This window comes from Schistocerca serialis, chromosome 7 (assembly GCF_023864345.2).
Source record: "Schistocerca serialis cubense isolate TAMUIC-IGC-003099 chromosome 7, iqSchSeri2.2, whole genome shotgun sequence".
NCBI lineage: Eukaryota > Metazoa > Arthropoda > Insecta > Orthoptera > Acrididae > Schistocerca > Schistocerca serialis.
The window spans coordinates 586,747,611-586,768,723 of record NC_064644.1 but is presented as its reverse complement, the minus strand read 5'-3'; the positions used below and the strand labels follow the sequence as shown (position 1 = coordinate 586,768,723).

General features: G+C 40.4%; 1 protein-coding gene across 3 annotated transcripts in view; it reads right to left on the bottom strand.

The window, feature by feature from the left end:
- Positions 1-21,113, bottom strand: part of LOC126412042 (phospholipid-transporting ATPase ID) — a 583,312-nt gene that overhangs the window by 97,076 nt on the left and 465,123 nt on the right. For all 3 annotated transcript variants that reach the window (XM_050081421.1, XM_050081418.1, XM_050081419.1), the window contains exons 12-14: positions 6,441-6,632; positions 4,453-4,624; positions 2,949-3,053 (exon numbers count right to left, since the gene is read on the bottom strand). In XM_050081421.1, coding sequence (XP_049937378.1) covers positions 2,949-3,053; positions 4,453-4,624; positions 6,441-6,632 — 469 coding nt within the window. The remainder of the gene's footprint in view (positions 1-2,948; positions 3,054-4,452; positions 4,625-6,440; positions 6,633-21,113) is intronic.

Below are 21,113 nucleotides of genomic sequence, written 5' to 3'. Positions count from 1 at the left end.
GTAAGTCAACTACCCTGGCCAGCAAGATCTCCGGATCTGTCCCCCATTGAGCATGCTTGGGACTGGATGAAGCGTCGTCTCACGCGGTCTGCACGTCCAGCACGAACGCTGGTCCAACTGAGGCGCCAGGTGGAAATGGCATGGCAAGCCGTTCCACAGGACTACATCCAGCATCTCTACGATCGTCTCCATGGGAGAATAGCAGCCTGCATTGCTGCGAAAGGTGGATATACACTGTACTAGTGCCGACATTGTGCATGCTCTGTTGCCTGTGTCTATGTGCCTGTGGTTCTGTCAGTGTGATCATGTGATGTATCTGACCCCAGGAATGTGTCAATAAAGTTTTCCCTTCCTGGGACAACGAATTCACGGTGTTCTTATTTCAATTTCCAGGAGTGTATTAACTGAACCCTTCTGATTCTGTGACCACTGGGGAGCTGGTAATATGCAACCCATAAACCTGCACACGTCAACCAGAGATGACCATCTTGGCATAAATGGTGCCCACCCCTTGACCCCATTGTAATATGCAAATAATTTATAAGCACTTAGTTTCAAGATTCTCTTTCCCAGTGGTTATATGAGGCTCAGGCAGACAAATAACCAATTTCTTGCCAATTACTAAGATTTTCAAAATGAACTAAAATCTCAGGTCACTTACTTTATTTTTAACACTCCCACTTTTTTTATGACATTTAACCTAAAACAGTTCCGTCACCTGATCCCAGCCATCAGAGGGATTTGTCTTTATGTGCTGGTGTACCTCTTATCCTTTTTTCTAACAGATCTGCTAACATGTCTTTAAACCAAAGGTCTGAATGTGGCACTTATGCACACGCAGAATGCTTATTGTATCTAATTCTGTGAAAGTCTAGTACATACCAATGCAGTTGCTTTGGATCCTGTGGGTTGTTGAATTTGACTTCATTCATGCTCACTGAAGTGTGTCATCCTCAAATGGCCAACCCATGTAATTGCCTGCTGCAGGATCATAGTATGTAAATATAAGTGGGGAGGGGTGGGCGGGAGAGGGAAGATTCTAAAGAATATGTCCCTAGTGTGAAAGGCACTGTTTGGGACAGCTTTTCGTTAGTGACTTTTTATGATGGAAATCATGTTGATTATGCGTGCAGTTGTTTTGTCCTAGCATAGGACAAAGGGGGGAAAGTGAGGATTACAGGTCAGTCTGCAATTTCGACGACATTCGAAGAAATTTCAAAAAGACAAACTTCCAGTGATGGCAGGTTGAGTGCTTGGATCAGTGACAAGCACACTTACAGGGTAATATTGAGAGGCGCAGATTTTGGAACTCTGTAGGGTACGTGCACGTGACTCTAGGGACTCAGTGTCTGAATAAACTTATTTATTTCCTTCAGAGAAACTGCTACATTGCAAGCTAATTCTAAGCACTAGAAAAGCAAATGAAGTGAATGGCTGCACAACAGATGTCAGTATTGAGTCCCTGGGGGCGAGAGCTAACAGAAGTAGCAATCACTAGTTGCACTGTAAAATATTGGAGTTTACCAGAAGCTGGTGACAAGTGACACACCGTGGGCACCTAACAATCTGAGTGAGAACTCCCTCGAATACGAAAATCCAGGGTTTTTAAAAGGATTGTGGCTGTGCCCTGTTTCTCTCTCTGCGGTGGTGGTGGTTTTGGGGAAGGAGACCAGACAGCGAGGTCATCGGTCTCATCGGATTAGGGAAGGACGGGGAAGGAAATCGGCCGTGCCCTTTGAGAGGAACCATCCAGGCATTTGCCTGGAGCGACTTAGGGAAATCACGGAAAACCTAAATCAGGAAGGCCGGACGCGGGATTGAACCGTCGGCCTCCCGAATGCGAGTCCAGTGTCTAACCACTGCGCCACCTCGCTCGGTTCTCTCTCTGTAGTCAGCAGCAAACCCAGCAGTATTTTACAGGCATCAGCCAATATGATGTGCAACTCTTCACCTCCAGAGTTATCCTGGTTGACCACATTCAGATGGCTTCCCTTCCCCTACTCTGTAGTCAGAGATGTTCCTGGCTTTTACACTAAAACTCCAAATTTGATAGCACCATAACCTGGCTGGAAGCTTAATGTCACTGCTTTTCCTGCTGTGGCTAGCAACAACAGTCTCTGACATCACTTCATCCAACCCTGAGGTCTCTCATGAGTTGGGACCACTGTTTGCGCAGTTCTACTCATTACTGTTTGCCTCTGGTAACCTAAGCTAACACTTCTGCTAGCTCTCTGCATTGTGACTTCCTACCTTGGAGTCTCCTTGCTGGCTTTCAGCAGCCTTAAGCTTAACAATCTACAAGTCAAAAAGCAGTCAGTACATGACACTGTGACAGGTGCTCTGCTTCTATCTCATTCAGCTCCACTACAATGGATTTGAAGGAAGAGGTCTGCAGAAATTAAGTTCAAATTTGCTAATGAAATATTCAGCTATCTGCTCTTGCTTGTGACAATTTGCCAGGGAATTCTACCGCCCACCACCATCCCAATCTACTGCTGTTTTGTATATTGTAGAATAGTTGGTGAAGTACTCAATTAAAGTTGTCACTTTGATTGACTAACACTATACAAACTTCTGTCAGGTGATTGAGTGCAATACCATTAGGAATATGTCTGTAGTAAGTGGAAGAAAAAATTAATAAATATTACAGTTTAATTTTCTGCCAATAGAGGAGGCAAGAGAGAAAGAGCAGAAGCTCGGTTTAGACAAGCATAAAGAAAGCCATTTCCTGCGTCCTTTCCAGAAGGATCAATCCTACTGTTTCCCTTGAGTGACTTGGAGAAACCCTGGAAAACCTAACTCAGAATGGTTATAAAGCAGTTTGAACCTTCTCCTTCCAAATACAAATCCATTGCCTTAACTACTGTGTCATCTATCTCATTAACGCATTTGTAAAATCCAGTTCTGTTACAATTACAATAATATAAAATCTGCAACTGATATATTACCTTGTTTATCACCTGTCAACACCCAAATCTTTATACCAGCCAGTCCCAAATTGGCAATAGTTTGTGGAACTCCATCTTGAAGTTTGTCTTCAATAGCTGTCGCTCCTGTAGACATCAAAACCAGAAATTGTTGTATTACCAAATTGGGGATTACTTCCACATCTGAATTGCCATCAAAGTTTTACAGACAGAGGCATTAAAAATGTCTAACAAGGGAACCTCCCCATCGCACCCCTCTCAGATTTAGTTATAAGTTGGCACAGTGGATAGGCCTTGAAAAACGGAACACAGATCAATCGAGAAAACAGGAAGAAGTTGTGTGGAACTATGAAAAAAATAAGCAAAATATACAAACTGAGTAGTCCATGCGCAAGACAGGCAACATCAAGGGAAATGCGAGTTCAGGAGTGCCGTGGTCCCGTGGTTAGCGTGAGCAGCTGTGGATCGAGAGGTCCTCGGTTCAAGTCTTCCCTCGAGTGAAAAGTTTAATTTTTTATTTTCAGACAATTATTATCTGTCTGTCCATAATGTTTTCATCACTTTTTTGGGAGTGATTATCACATCCACAAGAAAACCTAAATCGAGCAAGGTAGAAGAATCTTTTTACCTATTCGCCAAGTGCACAAGTTAGGTGGATAGACAACATATTCCTGTCATGTGACGTATAGAATATATCAGCCGTGGTTTCCTGTGGAGGAATCGGTTGACCTATGACCTTACGATCAAATGTTTTCAGTTCCCATTGGAGAGGCACGTCCTTTTGTCTACTAATTGCACGGTTTTGCGGTGCGGTCGCAAAACACAGACACTAAACTTATTACAGTGAACAGAGACATCAATAAACGAACGGACAGATCATAACTCTGCGAAAATAAAGTAAACAAAATTTTCACTCGAAGGAAGACTTGAACCAAGGACCTCTCGTTCCGCAGCTGCTCACACTAACCACGGGACCACGGTGCTCGTGAGCTTAAACTGTCCTTGATGTTGCTTATCTTGTACATGGACTACTCAGTTTGTATATTTTGCTTATTTTTTTCATAGTTCCACACAACTTCTTCCTGTTTTCTCGATTGATCTGTGTTCCGTTTTTCAAGGCCTATCCACTGTGCCCACTTATGACTAAATCTGAGGAGGGTGCAATGGGGAAGTTCCCTTGTAAGCAAAAAAAATAAAAAACAGGAAGGGAATCTCACCTGCAGAAGACTGAAGGGTGGCACCTAGACACACCTGATAATTTAACACCCCCCCCCCCCACCCCCCCACCCCTCTCTCTCTCTCTCTCTCTCTCTCTCTCTCTCTCTCTCTCGAGCAGTATAGGTAACACAGCTACACAGACTAAACCAGACCAGTACCCTCCCTAAATTTGTTATATGTCTATTCATTGAATGTAAGTGGTTCCCTTTCCTCATTTTTGTTTCTTATTTCTGTCAAAGAGTTTGCATTATCATGAGATACATACGCTATCTTTCAAATACAAAACAGCTCCGAGACCAATATTTACCTAATAAAGTCATGTCTTTCTCAATTTCTTCATAAATTGCATCTAATTTTTCATCCCGATTATCCATAGACACAGCTGCTTCCTGGTGACGTTGTTTCCAATTGTTGAAAAACACCTCATCCAGGTCACGAATAGCAAGGCACAAAGTACGCAGGCCCTCTCCTGCAAATTTCTGAAAGTGGTATTCTACATTATTACAAGGTTTTCACTTTAAAATGAAGTGTTACAGTGGCTAATGTATATAACATCCACAGAAAGTGAATTAATTAATTAATTAAATAGTCAATCCAATTCTTCAGATACTACACTCACCATAGTCCAATGCTGAACACTTCATACTGACACTAATATCAACCCACTTTTTTTACGCTCACTGCAGTTCTCATGTAGATATAGCATGCAAAAATAATTTATATGAAATTTCACTGAACCTCTTTTATACAAAGCCCCATTAATTGAAGCATGTAATTACATTGCAGAAATCCCTTACAAACAAAAATAATATTACTACAGGCATCTGATGAGCATAAAGAGCTTTCAGCATTGGAGATAAGTAACATTATTGACTTGGTACACATATGTACCGTGTATTTGTAAAAATTTCCATGGGGTCTTGCCGATGCAGGTGTTGATTTTAGCATTTGACTATGCCTATTTAGGGAAGCTGTTTTATATTTGTTCTGAAGAAGGCATGGTTACCCACACTGAAACCTAGGTAAACACCAGGTAGTTTGTGCAATCGAGGTGGATTTTTCATAATTATTTAATGAGCATCAACATTATCCTACACAGAATAATGAGCCACAATTGATAATTATATGATGTCAGAAACCACATATTAAATGACATAACACAGACCAGTTTCGTCCCGTCAGTAACTGGCCAGTCTGATTTATCTCGTTTTGGAATATTACCATCATATGGACATGTTGGAATGTGCTACAGCCTCACAAGTGCATGCAGGAAGTCACATGTATGTACCATTATAAATGAGGGAATCTCTGTTTTGATTCAGTGTCACAACTTAAAAGATGTACACACACAATTAATGGAAGTGTCATGCCAGTCATAAGAATATGAACGACAGCAGCACTATTTTTCCCAACTCAGGAAAATACTTCACAGCCAATTGTGCGTAACAGTAAACTGTCTCAGAATTGCATACTGTTTATATCAATCTTCCTCATTCATAATGACAATTACTACTGGACTGAAATCTCAGTGTGATAGAGACAGAAAAAATGTTCTTTTTGCCAAGAAGCACACGCAGCACAAACAGTAAAAGGGGTGATACAAACATGAGATATCAAAACCAATGCATCATAACCACTGCAAATTTGCATTTGACAGGCAGTAATAACTGTACAAAGTCATCCAAAATAAACAATTTATCACTCCTAACAACTGTGTTTATCTTATTATTAATCATGTCTTGTAACATGACAACCTCCTAACAATTACTGAATGACTTTTTGTCTGACGCAATTTCTTCATCCTTCTTGCAGGCCTGAAGTGTGCGCGCCATTCGTTTCACATCTCTTATCATTTCTTGCTACTTAATGGTGTTATTGGAAGTATATAAATGTTAATGTGATTGTGTTATAAAACATACACAAATTGGTGACAATCTGTCTTATCAAATGCTACATGTCTATGAAATAATTCCATTTCTGTACAGAAGGCAATAAACTTCTATATATTTTCCTAACTTGTATAGGCACCAAAAACAAAAATTTTAAATTTTTCATTTTTTTCTGTAATGAGTATATTTCTGTAACAACAGAAACCAAAAACTTTAAACATAAAAAGTGAAATATGAATTAAGAGTGCACTAAAACAATTTTATTGTTGCTATGAGTGTGAAAACAAATAGGAGTTACAATCATCATCTCATTTAAAAACCTTTGTCTTATTAACAATCAAACCTACGGGAAATGATTCAATGCATTGGAAACTGGTTAACAGAGAGTAGTATTGTAACAACTTACGTTTAAATGTTCTTGCGTTTTTGTTTTTATATCGATGTCACCATCTTTTAATCGCTCATAGATCACATTGTCAGCTCCTTTGCAGTACAGCCTTAATTGTCCATTTTTTCTAAGTATTACTGACATCCGTTTACGAACATTATTAAAATCCAGAATGCACAGGAGCTCATAGACTTCACTCTTACCATTCACCTAGAAAATTAAACAAGATTTATCTGCTACAGTTACTCCAGTTAATCAAACAATGGAAAATCCAGTTACTCAGAGAAAAATATTCTAGTTTTTTCACTAGAGTAATTCACTACACATGACACTGACAATAACACACACTTTAAAATTAAAGAAAATAAGTTGGAGGAATAGCATTCCGGATACCAGAATGTCTAAACAACAAGAATTTTCACATTAAAATAAATGCCCAGAGAAGCCATCAGGAACTGGGCATATTGTTTAAGTTGGAAGAAATCTTCCTGGTGTGTTGAAATATACCGAAGTCAGACCTCTGTTCAAGAAAGTGTATTCCGTTTGTGTATGAAGCTGCAATGGGATAGCCTCCTCTAGCATTACTTTTCCTCAACAGTAATTGTTGATACAAGTATTACTTTTCGAATTTTGGAGAGGTCAGTATTATCTCAGTTTCTTTTCTGTAAACTTTCATATAATTTTAGAGAAAGTATGTTATATTTCAAGCTAAAATTAATGAAAAGGAATTACCTTATAAAATATTTTAGTTTCGATGTTATAATCGATAAGTACTAGTTCTGAATGTACAGTTAAAATTATTTTTTTCAGGAACATTTGAAATTGCAAATTACTCATACACTCAAAATTTCTGTAATTAATTACACAATCCTGTACTGTTCACTATGTTTATTTCTGGATTCGTTTATGAAATAATAATCGAAATTAATAATGGAACAGAAACTAGTAGAAATCCATTTGTTAAGAAAAATTGTAAGCCCTTTGGAACATCGTTATTTCTGCAGAGTGTGAGAGTCTTAAGCATGCCTCTGATGTGATCAGGTGTATTTTTGTGCAAACAGTGTAATTGCAGCTTCATTAATGTGAAAAATCAAAAGACTGTATGATGTACTAAAATATATTTATATAAAAACAAAAACTCTGCAACAACACTCCTGAAATTTATTTTGTTCAATCCAACCGTGGGGACCTAATGTGCTGATTTGAATTTTCAGCTTCAAGAATCAGACCCCTAGACAAGAAGAACTGGAGCCAACTCAACATGACAAGCTGAGTAAACTAGAAAGTTTACTGTAATCTTCACTCAACTCAGATCTTCATATGAGACTTTGCTTATTGCTCAATGTGGACAATACATGGAAGTAGCAAGGAGGGGGGAGATTACAAAGTGGAGGAAAATTGACAACTTAAATGCCTCTGGATGTTCTGTATTAACTTTTTTAAGTAGGCTTTCTCAGGATAGTATGCATCTATCTTCAAGTGTCTCCTAGTTTAGATTTTTCGACATTTCCAGGTCTCTCTTCACGGGGCCGACATACTTGGAACCATTCATGCTGCCCTTCTTTGAGTATGATCAATATTCTCTGTTGGTCCTATTTGTATTGGTCCCACATATTTGAGCAGTATTCTAGGATGGGTCACATGAGTGTTTAGTAGCACTCCATAGTCTTATTGCATTTCTCAGATCCTACAAATGAACCTGCTTTACTTATGGAGCAGCCAACGTGATCATTCAACTTCATATTCCCACAAATTGTTACACCTAAGCTTTTGTCTAACTTGCCTGAGTCCAACTGTGATTTGTGAATATTCAAGTTATAGGATACTATGTTTCTGCATTTTGTGAAGTTCACAATTTTACATTTGTGGAGAATTAGACCAAACTGTCAATATTTTCCCTTTGAAATTCAAGCAAGAGCTTTTTTCAATGACTCAAAGATAACATGTTGCATCCTCTCTACCGAGAAGATACTCAATTGAGTAGCAAATTTCATTTGATATCCCTCACATGACCATAGTTTCATTAGTAAGTGTTGGTGTGGTATTCAGTCAAACGCTTTTTTAAAGTCAAGGAATACTGCATCTATATAATTGCCTTTCTGCATTGTTTCAGGATGATATGGGAGGAGGGCAAGTGTTGGGTTTCCCCATGAGTGATGTTTATGGAATCTATGCTGGTTGGCCTGGAGGTGGCAGTCATTTCATGTGCCAATAATTTTTTCGATCACTTCTGCAAATTCTTGTAGAGACTGGTGTGACCTGTGCTTTCTTCCAATTACTGGGTACAGTCTGTCTGACAGTGGGATCTGTGATATATTTTCATCTCACTGCTATAGTTCAAACAGAATAATAACTTTATATCAAAGAACGATATACATAAAAGATGAATATCTAACACTATTTTTGCTATCAGCTGCAAAATACTAACACGAATTCTTTACAGACGAATGGAAAAACTAGTAGAAGCCAACCTCGGGGAAGATCAGTTTGGATTCCATAGAAACACTGGAACACGTGAGGCAATCCTGACCTTACGACTTATCTTAGAAGAAAGATTAAGGAAAGGCAAACCCACGTTTCTAGCATTTTTAGACTTAGAGAAAGCTTTCCACAATGTTGACTGGAATACTCTCTTTCAAATTCTAAAGGTGGCAGGGGTAAAATACAGGGAGCGAAAGGCTATTTACAATTTGTACAGAAACCAGATGGCAGTTATAAGAGTCGAGGGACATGAAAGGGAAGCAGTGGTTGGGAAGGGAGTAAGACAGGGTTGTAGCCTCTCCCCGATGTTGTTCAATCTGTATATTGAGCAAGCAGTAAAGGAAACAAAAGAAAAATTCGGAGTAGGTATTAAAATTCATGGAGAAGAAATAAAAACTTTGAGGTTCGCCGATGACATTGTAATTCTGTCAGAGACAGCAAAGGACTTGCAAAAGCAGTTGAATGGAATGGACAGTGTCTTGAAAGGAGGATATAAGATGAACATCAACAAAAGCAAAACAAGGATAATGGAATGTAGTCTAATTAAGTCAGGTGATGCTGAGGGAATTAGATTAGGAAATGAGGCACTTAAAGTAGTAAAGGAGTTTTGCTATTTGGGGAGTAAAATAACTGATGATGGTCGAAGTAGAGAGGATATAAAATGTAGGCTGGCAATGGCAAGGAAAGCGTTTCTGAAGAAGAGAAATTTGTTAACATCCAGTATAGATTTAAGTGTCAGGAAGTCATTTCTGAAAGTATTCGTATGGAGTGTAGCCATGTATGGAAGTGAAACATGGACGATAAATAGTTTGGACAAGAAGAGAATAGAAGCTTTCAAAATGTGGTGCTACAGAAGAATGCTGAAGATTAGATGGGTAGATCACATAACTAATGAGGAAGAAATATATAATTTTTCCCACGTGGAATGTTTCCTTCCATTATATTGAACTAATGAGGAAGTATTGAATAGGATTGGGGAGAAGAGAAGTTTGTGGCACAACTTGACTAGAAGAAGGGATCGGTTGGTAGGACATGTTCTGAGACATCAAGGGATCACCAATTTAGTATTGGAGAGCAGCGTGGAGGGTAAAAATCGTAGAGGGAGACCAAGAGATGAATACACTAAGCAGATTCAGAAGGATGTAGGTTGCAGTAGGTACTGGGAGATGAAAAAGCTTGCACAGGATAGAGTAGCATGGAGAGCTGCATCAAACCAGTCTCAGGACTGAAGACCACAACAACAACAACATTTTTGCTATATCTGCTAGGTAAACATTCAAATAAAAACGTTCCACAATGATAAGACCCTGACATGATCCACAATGCGTTCAAAAGCACATATTCTGAAAAAGGTCAGTTTTATTAATTACCGAACATTAATGTGTGACTATAGTCGAATTTCCTGAAAATTCTTCATACTGCGTTGGAACAATGAAAAAAAATATTGTTTGTCTTAATAAGGATAGTTTCTTCCTATAGTGATTTGCCTGCATCCTTCTGAATCTGCTTAGTGCATTCATCTCTTGAGCTCCCTGTACGATTTTTACCCTCCACGCTGCCCTCCAATGCTAAATTTGTGATCCCTTGATGCCTCAGAACATGTCCTACCAACTGGTCACTACTACTTGTCAAGTTGTGCCACAAACTCTTCTCCCCAATTCTATTCACTACCTCCTCATTAGTTATGTGATCTACCCATCTAATCTTCAGCATTCTTCTCTAGCACCACATTCTGAAAGCTTCTATTCTCTTCTTGCCCAAACTGGTACTGCATTGGTATGTTTATGTGCGATAGGGCAGGCTGCAAGGTCAATTCACAAAAATCTGGCATCTGTCCACCACTTCTCTTGCTGAATATGGCCATGGACTTAGGTAGAGCAGAAATCTGTTATTTGACTCATCAAAGCAACAAGCTACTGGATAACTGAGGGAAGTAGCACATGTTTCTACCAATAATTTCTGGATCCCAGTAATTGGACACCCTAGTTCCAAAGGCCCATGTGCAAATTTGTGGGATCTCTGGTAAAGACAGGTCTAAGTAACAGGGGCGGGGAGGGGGGAGGGGGATGTTTGAGCTTCACCTTAAGCTACGTATATAAACAGGGGAGAGGGGGGGGGGTGGGGGGGGGATGTTTGAGCTTCACCTTAAGCTACGTATATAAACAGTCTCTGGACAGGATTTTCTTATCACGAGAGATTTGCCTTCGCATTTTTAAGTCAAGCTGGTCACAGAGACTGCACGCCCGATTCATGAAGGACAGCCAAATGGCACCCCTACAAAAACCAAAGACACAATGTACAATAGCACGTCTACTACCAGTTATTTCAGTGTCACTCTCACAAGTTACACAGGAAACTACTGCATGTAAATAAAATTGCATCTTAACTGAGTTCCAAAAATAAAATATTTGATAATTTAATCAAACAGGAGGTACTCACACAGGAAGCTTCCCCACACAATTGCTGTTGTTGTGGTCTTCAGTTCTGAGACTGGTTTGATGCAGCTCTCCATCCTACTCTATCCTGTGCAAGTTGCTTGATCTCCCAGTAACTACTGCAACCTACATCCTTCTGAATCTGCTTGGTGTATTCATCTCTTGGTCGCCCCCTCTACGATTTTTACCCTCCACGCTGCCCTCCAATACTAAATTTGTGATCCCTTGATGTCTCAGAACATGTCCTACCAACTGATCCCTTCTTCTAGTCAAGTTGTGCCACAAACTCTTCTCCCCAATCCTATTCAACACCTCCTCATCAGTTATGTGATCTACACATCTAGTCTTCAGCATTCTTCTGTAGCACCACATTTCAAAAGCTTCTATTCTCTTCTTGTCTAAACTATTTATCGTCCATGTTTCACTTTCATACATGGCTACACTCCATACAAATACTTTCAGAAACGACTTCCTGACACTTAAATCTATACTCGATGCTAACAAATTTCTCTTCTTCAGAAACGCTTTCCTTGCAATTACCAGACTACATTTTATATCCTCTCTACTTCGACCATCATCAGGTATTTTGCTCCCCAAAAAGCAAAACTCATCTACTACTTTCAGTGTCTCATTACCTAATCTAATTCCCTCAGCATCACCCAACTTAATTCGACTACATTCCATTATCCTTGTTTTGCTTTTGTTGATGTTCATCTTATATCCTCCTTTCAAGACACTATCCATTCCATTCAACTGCTCTTCCAAGTCCTTTGCTGTCTCTGACAGAATTACAATGTCATCGGTGAACCTTAAAGTTTTTATTTCTTCTCCACGGATTTTAATACCTACTCTGAATTTTTCTTTTGTTTCCTTCACTGCTTGCTCAATATACAGATTGAACAACATCAGGGAGAGGCTACAACCCTGTCTCACTCCCTTCCCAACCAGTGCTTCCCTTTTGTGTGCCTTGACTCTTATAACTGTCATCTGGTTTCTGTACAAATTGTAAATAGCCTTTCGCTTCCTGTATTTTACCCCTGCCACCTTCAGAATTTGAAAGAGAGTATTCCAGTCAACATTGTCAAAAGCTTTCTCGAAGTCTACAAATGCTAGAAATGTAGGTTTGCCTTTCCTTAATCTAGCTTCTAAGTCGTAGGGTCAGTATTGCCGCACGTGTTCCAATATTTCTACGGAATCCAAACTGATCTTCCCCAAGGTCAGCTTCTACCAGTTTTTCCATTCGTCTGTAAAGAATTCGCGTAAGTATTTTGCAGCCGTGACTTATTAAACTGATAGGTCAGTAATTTTCACATCTGTCAACACCTGCTTTCTTTGGGATTGGAATTATTATATTCTTCTTGAAGTCTGAGGGTATTTCGCCTGTCTCATATATCTTGCCCACCAGACGGTAGAGTTTTGTCAGGACTGGCTCTCCCAAGGCCGTCAGTAGTTCTAATGGAATGTTGTCTACTCCCGGGTTTCAACTCAGGTCTTTCAGTGCTCTATCAAACTCTTCAAGCAGTATCATTTCTCCAATTTCATCTTCATCTGCATCCTCTTCCATTTCCATAATATTGTCCTCAAGCACATCACGCTTGTGCAAACCCTCTGTATACTCCTCCCTCCTTTCTGCTTACCCTTCTTTGCTTAGAACTGGGTTTCCAACTGAGCTCTTGATATTCATACAAGTGGTTCCTTTTTCTCCAAAGGTCTCTCTAATTTTCCTGTAGGCAGTATCTATCTTACCCCTAGTGATATATGCCTCTACATTTGTCCTCTAGCCATGTGTGCTTAGCCATTTTGCACTTCCTGTCGATTTCATTTTTGAGACGTTTGTGTTCCTTTTTGCCTACTTGATTTACTGATTTTTTTATATTTTCTCCTTTCATCAAATAGATTCAATATCTCTTCTGTTACCCAAGGATTTCTAGTAGCCCTCGTCTTTTTACCTACTTTATCCTCTGCTGCCTTCACTATTTCATCCCTCAAAGCTAACCATTCTTCTTCTACTGTATTTCTTTCCCCCATTCGTGTCAGTTGTTCCCTCATACTCTCCCTGAAACTCTGTACAACCTCTGGTCTAGTCAGTTTATCCATGTCCCATCTCCTTAAATTTCCACCCAACCCCCCCCCCCCTTTTTTTTCTTATTCTGACACACCTCTGGTACTATATAGTACAAACAGCCAGGTTTACAGCTGCTGTGAAAGTTTGCATATTTGCTTTAAAATCTTCCTTTTATAGTAGGTAATCTCTAATTGAACAGGGGACATACTCTCACAAAATTTGGTGAAAGAGACTGGTAGCCTCCAGCTGTATCTACACACCGTGTAAATGATATGGTGAAGGGTACAGAGGAAAATTTTTTGTCTATTGATAATTTTATGATTTACAGATCTTCCTACAGTTTCAAAACTGCAACTTCTCAATTATAACTATTATTTCCAAGAGTGGAGGAATGGCAAGAAATGTTTTTACATTTTCTACAGAAAAAAACAGTATTTGCCCATTTTAGCCATGTCTGTAGTAACCTTACTGTAACACTTGGTTTTTTTTTTTTAATAACGTCACTCTCCACATTAATGGTTCAGTGAGGTTCCTGTGCCTTATATTTAATGAAAGGCTGAAACAGGCATCAGAGCTGTCAAACCTTAAGGTAAGAATACTACTAGAAACTCCGACATTTTAATGGTCTTCAACAGTTAGATCAGAAATGCAGACAGATCCAGCCAACAAAAGTTTATGTCTCATCCAAAAATGATTGTGGGGCATCATTTAAGGTCGATTTACTTTGGCGATCAATTGTTACAGGGTACCATGGTAGCATCTTGTCAAACGATGGTGTGCTCACACAGTACATAGAATATCATCATGATGTATCACAATGAAAAGCACTGAAAGGGGACAGCAGGGTACAGAGAGACCATATAACTCACAAAAATTCAGGATCGGGAACTAACATTGGCAATAGTTGAATTTATTAAAGTCCAAAGCAGAATTCATAATTTATATTCTAGACAAATGTCATCTGCTAAATTCCACACAATGCTGGGAAAAGATAGAAAAGGTTTTGCACAGAAATTTTAATGTTCTCCATTTAGCTACCTTTTTCAGCTTTAGGAAGGAAACATTGACAAAGATGAGATTCTTGGAATTTGTTTATGGGAGGTCAAACTAATAGTTGAACACGACACATGCCAATCGAGATTCTTCTGATGCAGGTTTGCTTAGTTTCTATTCAAAGAGAATTAGATTACTCCAAGAACAGTTTAAAGAAAATTCTGCTCAACAGTTTGTCAGTTAGCATAGCAATTTCTAATAGGGAAGGACACTGATGATACTGAGTAAGTGTCCTGTCAGATGCTGTCATAGGCAGCTGTCCCGTATAAGAAAGCACATGTGTAAATCTTCATCTTCCTCAAATTTCTTTTTATTACCATTTTTTTTATTTGAGTTGCTATTCCATGAAACTGTCCACAACAGTCTTCCAGGTCCCAAAACAGATTTTTTTTTTTTTTTAAACGAAAATACTAGTTCACGATTCATTTTTTGGGGAAAGAAGTGGAGAGGGGGGTGGGAAGGATTCTAATTTGGTAATATCTCAGTATCTCAGTTGTAGAGTCACAGGTTGTTATGTGGCTTGGTTGAGCACTTTATATAGTATATTTTCTTTTTAATGTTTGAGAATGTATATGCAGGACAGAGAACCTGTATTTTGGTCAATCCTTCACCTCGAAAGGTTGTTTGTCAACAGAAAATTCACTGAGCTGTTTACTGCCAAGATTCCGACAACTGCCACAGTATCTGCAGTTGCAAGCCACAATGATACGTAGGTACCAGTCGTGATAATCAGTGCTGCAGTCGCTGACACTTATTTGAGTACACAAAGTCCATGTGAAGGCACATCTTTATTTCTCTGCTGATGGGTACTTAGGTTACCTCTCAGTCCCTAGACAGCCATTCCTGTTCCAGGCTAACAGCAACCTACATTTTGGATCATCACATCTGCACTGCTGTAGTTCCTCGCGCCTTTGCCAGGATCATCAGCCGCTGGACATTCATCAGCCACTCCTACACTTTGAGCTGCGTCTCGACAGCCCAGGAGCTCACGGCTTCATGATACAGTGCCACCAATCATCCACGGTTTCTCCCAGCTCATCACCACTTCTGACAATCATTGTGCCACTGTGGGCACCAGCTACACATCATCAAGCTGTGCTTTTCAGCTGTACTCAAGCATGGATCGTCATTCTCTGATGCTGCGAAGTGTTTAGTTGCAGGTTAATAAAACAAACAAGTAGAGTTGTATTTCAACAGGTGAATTCAACCTCTACCAGTTGCACCACTCAGCTAAGGATATACCACTGGCGATGAGGCCGACTCTCCCAGGTGTGAAACTCTTGGATCATGTGGATTTTCAATATGTGGCCTGTTCACAATTCACAAACTCAAGCACCTGGTAAAGGTTTGCTGACTGCAGCTCCAGCTCTCATTTGCCTCTAGCTGCCAATCTCCTGCACATGTAGTCCCGATGCTGCCACAGCCAGCCCTCTTCCCGAGCGTGGCACTGCCCAGACACAACAGGGATGATGAGGCTGCTGCTTCATATATGTTTCAGTGATGTGTCTTTCTTCATTTCTGCTGGAGCTTGATTTCATTCTTTCTCAATTCTTCTTGTGTTTTCCCAACAAACGCATTTTTGTTTATGTGCCAGTTCAGCTTCATGTTATTGTGTTGAGACAGTTTGCATTCGAATCTACCTCAGTGCGAGTGACCAATTGTGTATAGGACATGGACTGTTCCATTTTGGGTTACATATATGTGTTCATTTGTGTGGTTGTCTCACTTTCAATAGGAGTTCATTTTGCAGTTACTGTATACATTTCTCCGTAGAAGAAAGTAATGGGCAATGTTCTCTCTTCAGCACAGTTCAGACACTCCATTTGTGCAGATTCTAATGGTAATACCCTTGCACGATGTTGTTGGTCTGTATTGTTTCCAGTAGTTCCAAGGTGTATTTTTCCTCTTTCTGTGTACCACGTCTGATCAATTGCAGGAGCTGTCATTGCCTAAGGCACTTCCATTCCAGTGTCAGGCAATTCTGGGCCTGCTGCAGAATCTCTCTCTGCTTACTCAGGATCTACAGTCACTCTCACAGTGTCCGAGTGGGCTCGATAAGGACCAGCTTCCAGACAGAGTGCTCAGGAGTTTATGTACAACAAGCTGGTCCAGCTTCTGTCGAGTCTGTTGCATTGTTATCATACTGTGCAGCATTCTGTTTATTGTTCAGAATTCTCTGGCATCCCAGCCCTTGCGCATAACAATACTGGAAACAGTTCAGTCGTCACCAGCCTGATTACTGCTGCCCCTCCAGTCGCCTCGGGCCCTATCACAGCCTGCCCTCACCACCATTGCCTCTGCGGCCGGCCCAAACATCTCCGCTGGCACCACCGTGGCCGTCTGTGCAGCCACTTCTGCAGTTACCACTAGCCTTGTCACAGTCGGCCCTCTCAGCACCACCCCTAGCCACTGTTGTCCTCCCTGCTGGTATCGCCAATCCCACCGTGCAATCCAATCCTGTCATGCATTCTTCCAGGCCTTGGGCTGACACTTCGTGGAAACTCTTGGCCAGCTCTACCTCTGCTATATTTTCTTTTCACTGTTTAAAATGTATATGCAGGGCTGGTTTGTTGCACTTCACCATCACATGCACAGAGGTACGCCCCTGCTTTACCTCGGAAGGGGGGCCCGAGGGGAGGGGGACGGGGGGGGGGGGGAGGGGGGAGGGGGGGGAGGTTGTTTGTCAATAGTAGATTAAATGGACTGTTTACCCCAAAGACTCTGGCAGCCACCACAGAGCCAGGGGTGCAAGCCATGCTGTTATGTGGCATTCAGGTCGCAGTAATCAGCATTGCAGTCGCAGGCACCTACTTGTGTCCTTGCCATAATATGTCCATGTGTTGCTGCACCTGTATTCCTCCACTAACTGGTACTTAGGTCGCCAATCAGTCCCTAAGCAGTGCATTCTGCCCTGGGCTCCAGGCTGAATGATAGCCATCACGAGTGTATACTTCAAACCACTATGCCAGCCACTTCTCCTATCCACAAGATGGCGCCATCTTGTGCCTTCACTGGCATCGTCAGCCACTGGACGTCAGTCAACTACTCCCACAAACAGACCTGTGTCTTGATAGCCCACGAGCCCACAGCCTCGTGGTATAGTGCTCCTGATTATCCATGGCTCCTCCCATCTCATCACCACTTCCAATGATCACAGATCTTGCCACAGTGGGCACCTGCTACACATCATCAAAATGGGCTTCTCAGTTGTGGACTGTGATCCTATGAAGCTGTACTGAGTTTATGTTTTTGTACATCCATCCTTTTAGCAGGACGTCTCTGGGACAACGGCCATTTACTATCGTGACAAAAAATAAAAACACCTACAGCCGTCCTTATGATTTGATTTTATTTTGTCACTACCAGTTTTGATGCTTCACTGCATCATCTTCAGGCTGTTTTGATGCGGTACAGGTTGATACGATCCCCACCCATCACCGATCAGTTGCCAGCACTACTGGATTCGCAGATAATGTTGATGGTTGGAGTGCTGACACATTATCTGCGAATCCAGTAATGCTGGTAACTGATGGGTTATGCATGGGGATCGTATCAACCTGTACAGCATGAAAACAGCCTGAAGATGATGCAATGAAGCGTCGAAACTGGTAGCGACAAAATAAAATAATATTTTTTGTCACGGTACTGAGTTTAGTTCAAAATTAATAAACTAACAGTTTTTACTGCAACGGGTGAATTTAGTCCTTCCCAGTCACACTACTCATCACAGTGGGCACCTGCTACACATCATCAAAATGGGCTTCTCAGTTGTGCTCAACCTTACAAAATTGAACATTTTTTAAAATGGTCATAAAATACAGCATAACACTTTATGAAACTGGATAATAATTTTAGTTAATCTTATACTCAGCAACTAATTTCTTTCTCATGTTTTGGTGATTAGTTATGAAGTGTCAAGGTATGATGTGTTTGTATAGGAACATTACAAACAGCAGGAAAAAAATGTTTAAAAACAAAAATTCCACCTCCAGTTCAATGTCTCTTTCTTAAAATAAGAGTAACACAATATGATATTTATAGTTACAAATAATTATTGACTCTTTATTCTGCTTAATAACCATGTTAAACTGATTGATGCACATCAATTACTGATAGTATAATACAGGATCAGGTCTATTCTGTGTCTCTTCATCCATTTGCATTTAGCATTCCTTGACCAAAAGACCTTGGCCTCATTTTAGAGATGTTACTAAAGTAATATTACCCAGTAGGAATGTAGAACGTATATAGATAGAAACTGATGTACATTATGAGCTGCGTGATAACAGGTGTATCGAATATAAAAAGGCTAACATACATCTTTGTGATTGCACACAGAAATCAGTGATAAAAAATAAAGTAAATAAGAATATTCATTGGTTGGCCTGTTGGATTGCCAAGTCATAAGAGCACATGTCAGATGAATTCACTATTAAGTGCGTGGCAGACAGTTCATTAAACCACCTTTTAGCTATTTCTCTACTGTTCCACTTTCAAACAATACATGCAAATCTTTTTGTGTGAGCTCTGTTTTCTCTTATTTTATTACAATACTCAGGACCATCTCTTTCTATGTAAGGGGCACCAAAAAGATATTTTCTGGAAAGATCTTGCAACAACAACAAAAAAAAGTCTTTGTTCTAATAAATATCATCCCAACTCATTTATCATGTCTGTGACACTCTCTCCCTCCTATTTCACAATAGTACAAAAAACTGCCTTCTTTGAACTGTTTCAACAGCCTCCGTCTGTCCCATCTAATGCAGACCCCATATCACACAGCAGTACTCCAGAAGAGGATGGACATGCGTAGTGTAAGCAATCTCTTTAGTAGACCTCTTGCACCTTCTCCATGCTCTGCCAGTAAAATGCAGTCTTTAGTTCACTTCCTCCACAATATTAACCATGTGATCATTCCAGTTTCAATTATTCATAATTGTAATCCATAAGTATTTAGTTGAATTCACAGTCTTCATATTTGTATGATTTATCAAAATGTTTCCAATGTGATTATGGATGCACAATGGGAATTCACAAACTTTGGATGAGGATTGAGGAAGAATTGGATCTAGATCCATGGGACATTCTATTAAAGAACTCATTAGGGGATTCAATATTCCAAAATCCACAGTGTCAAAGAGTGTGCTGAGAATGCCAAATTTTTGGCATTACCTCTCACCACAGGTAATGCAGTTCCTGATGGCCTTCACATAACAACAGAGAGCAGTGACGCGTGTGTTGAGTTGTAAATGCTTACAGACAAGCAAAAACACATGAAATAACTGCAGAAATCAATGTGAGATGTACGACAAATGTATCAGTTAGGGCAGTACGGTGTTAATGGGCTACGGCGGCGTATGACTGACTTAAGTGCCTTTGCTGACAGTGGATCATTTCCTGCAGTGCCTCTCCTAGGCTTGTAACCATATCGGTTGGACCCTAGATGATTGGTAAACTGTGGCCTGGTCACAGGTGTCCCAGTTTCAGTTGGTAAGAGCTGATGGTAGGGTTTGAGTATGATGCAGAACCCACAAAGCCATGGACCCAGGTTGCCAACAAGGCACTGTGCAAGCCGGTGCTGGCCCCACAATGGTGTGGGCTGTGTCTACATGGAATGGACTGGGTCCTGTGGTCCAAATGAACCAATAATTGACTGGAAAATATTGTGTTTGGCTAGTTGGAGACCATTTGTAGCCATTCATGGGCTTCACGTTGCCAAACTGCATTGGAATTATTATGGATGGCGATGTGCCATGTCAGAACATTCTGGATAATTTGAGTGAATGATTTGGCCACCCAGATCCCCGACATGGATCCCATCGAACTTCTATGTGACACAATTGAGAGGACAGTTGATACACAAAATACTGCACTGGCAACACTTTCACAATTATGAATGACTACAGAGGCAGCATGGCTCAATATTTCTGCAAGAGACTTCCAACAACTTGTTGAGTCCATGCCGCACATAGTTGCTGCACTATGCCTGTAAAAAGGAGATACCTCCTGGCTTGTCACCTCAGTGTATTTAGGGTCAAACTGCCACATTTCACACCATACAGACATCTTGTCTAAATCATTTTGCAACTTGTTTTGATCATCTGGTGACTTTATTAGATGGTAAATAAAAGCACTGTCTGCAAACAATTTAAGAAGGCCTCTTGGATTGTCTCCTAAAGTATTTATATGGATTAGGAGCAGCAGAGGGCTCTTAATACTTCCTTGTGCAATGCCAGATATCATTTCTGTTTCACTCTTCAACTTTCCATCAATTACAATGAACTGTGACCTTTCTGACAGGTAATCAGGAGTCCAGTCTCACATTTGAGACAATACTCTCTCACTCTCTCTCTCTCTCTAGATCCTTTGTAAAAAGTTTTGCTGTACTTATCTCTGGTTTCAACTGCTTACATTATCTTTCACTATTGAGCTTCAGTGCTTTCTATTAGCACTTAGCACTTGGTGCTCTGGTTTTTCTCCCAACACAGCTACAATTTACAATACCACCTCTTGCTATGTCTGTTCTCGTCCTGCATTTCCGCTGCACCCTTTTGCACTGATGCCCTTCCTGTAATTGCCTGAGACACTGTAACCTAAAAAACAGCACAGTCCCCCCCTCCACAGCCCCTGCTACCAGTGTGTATGTAAGTATTATTT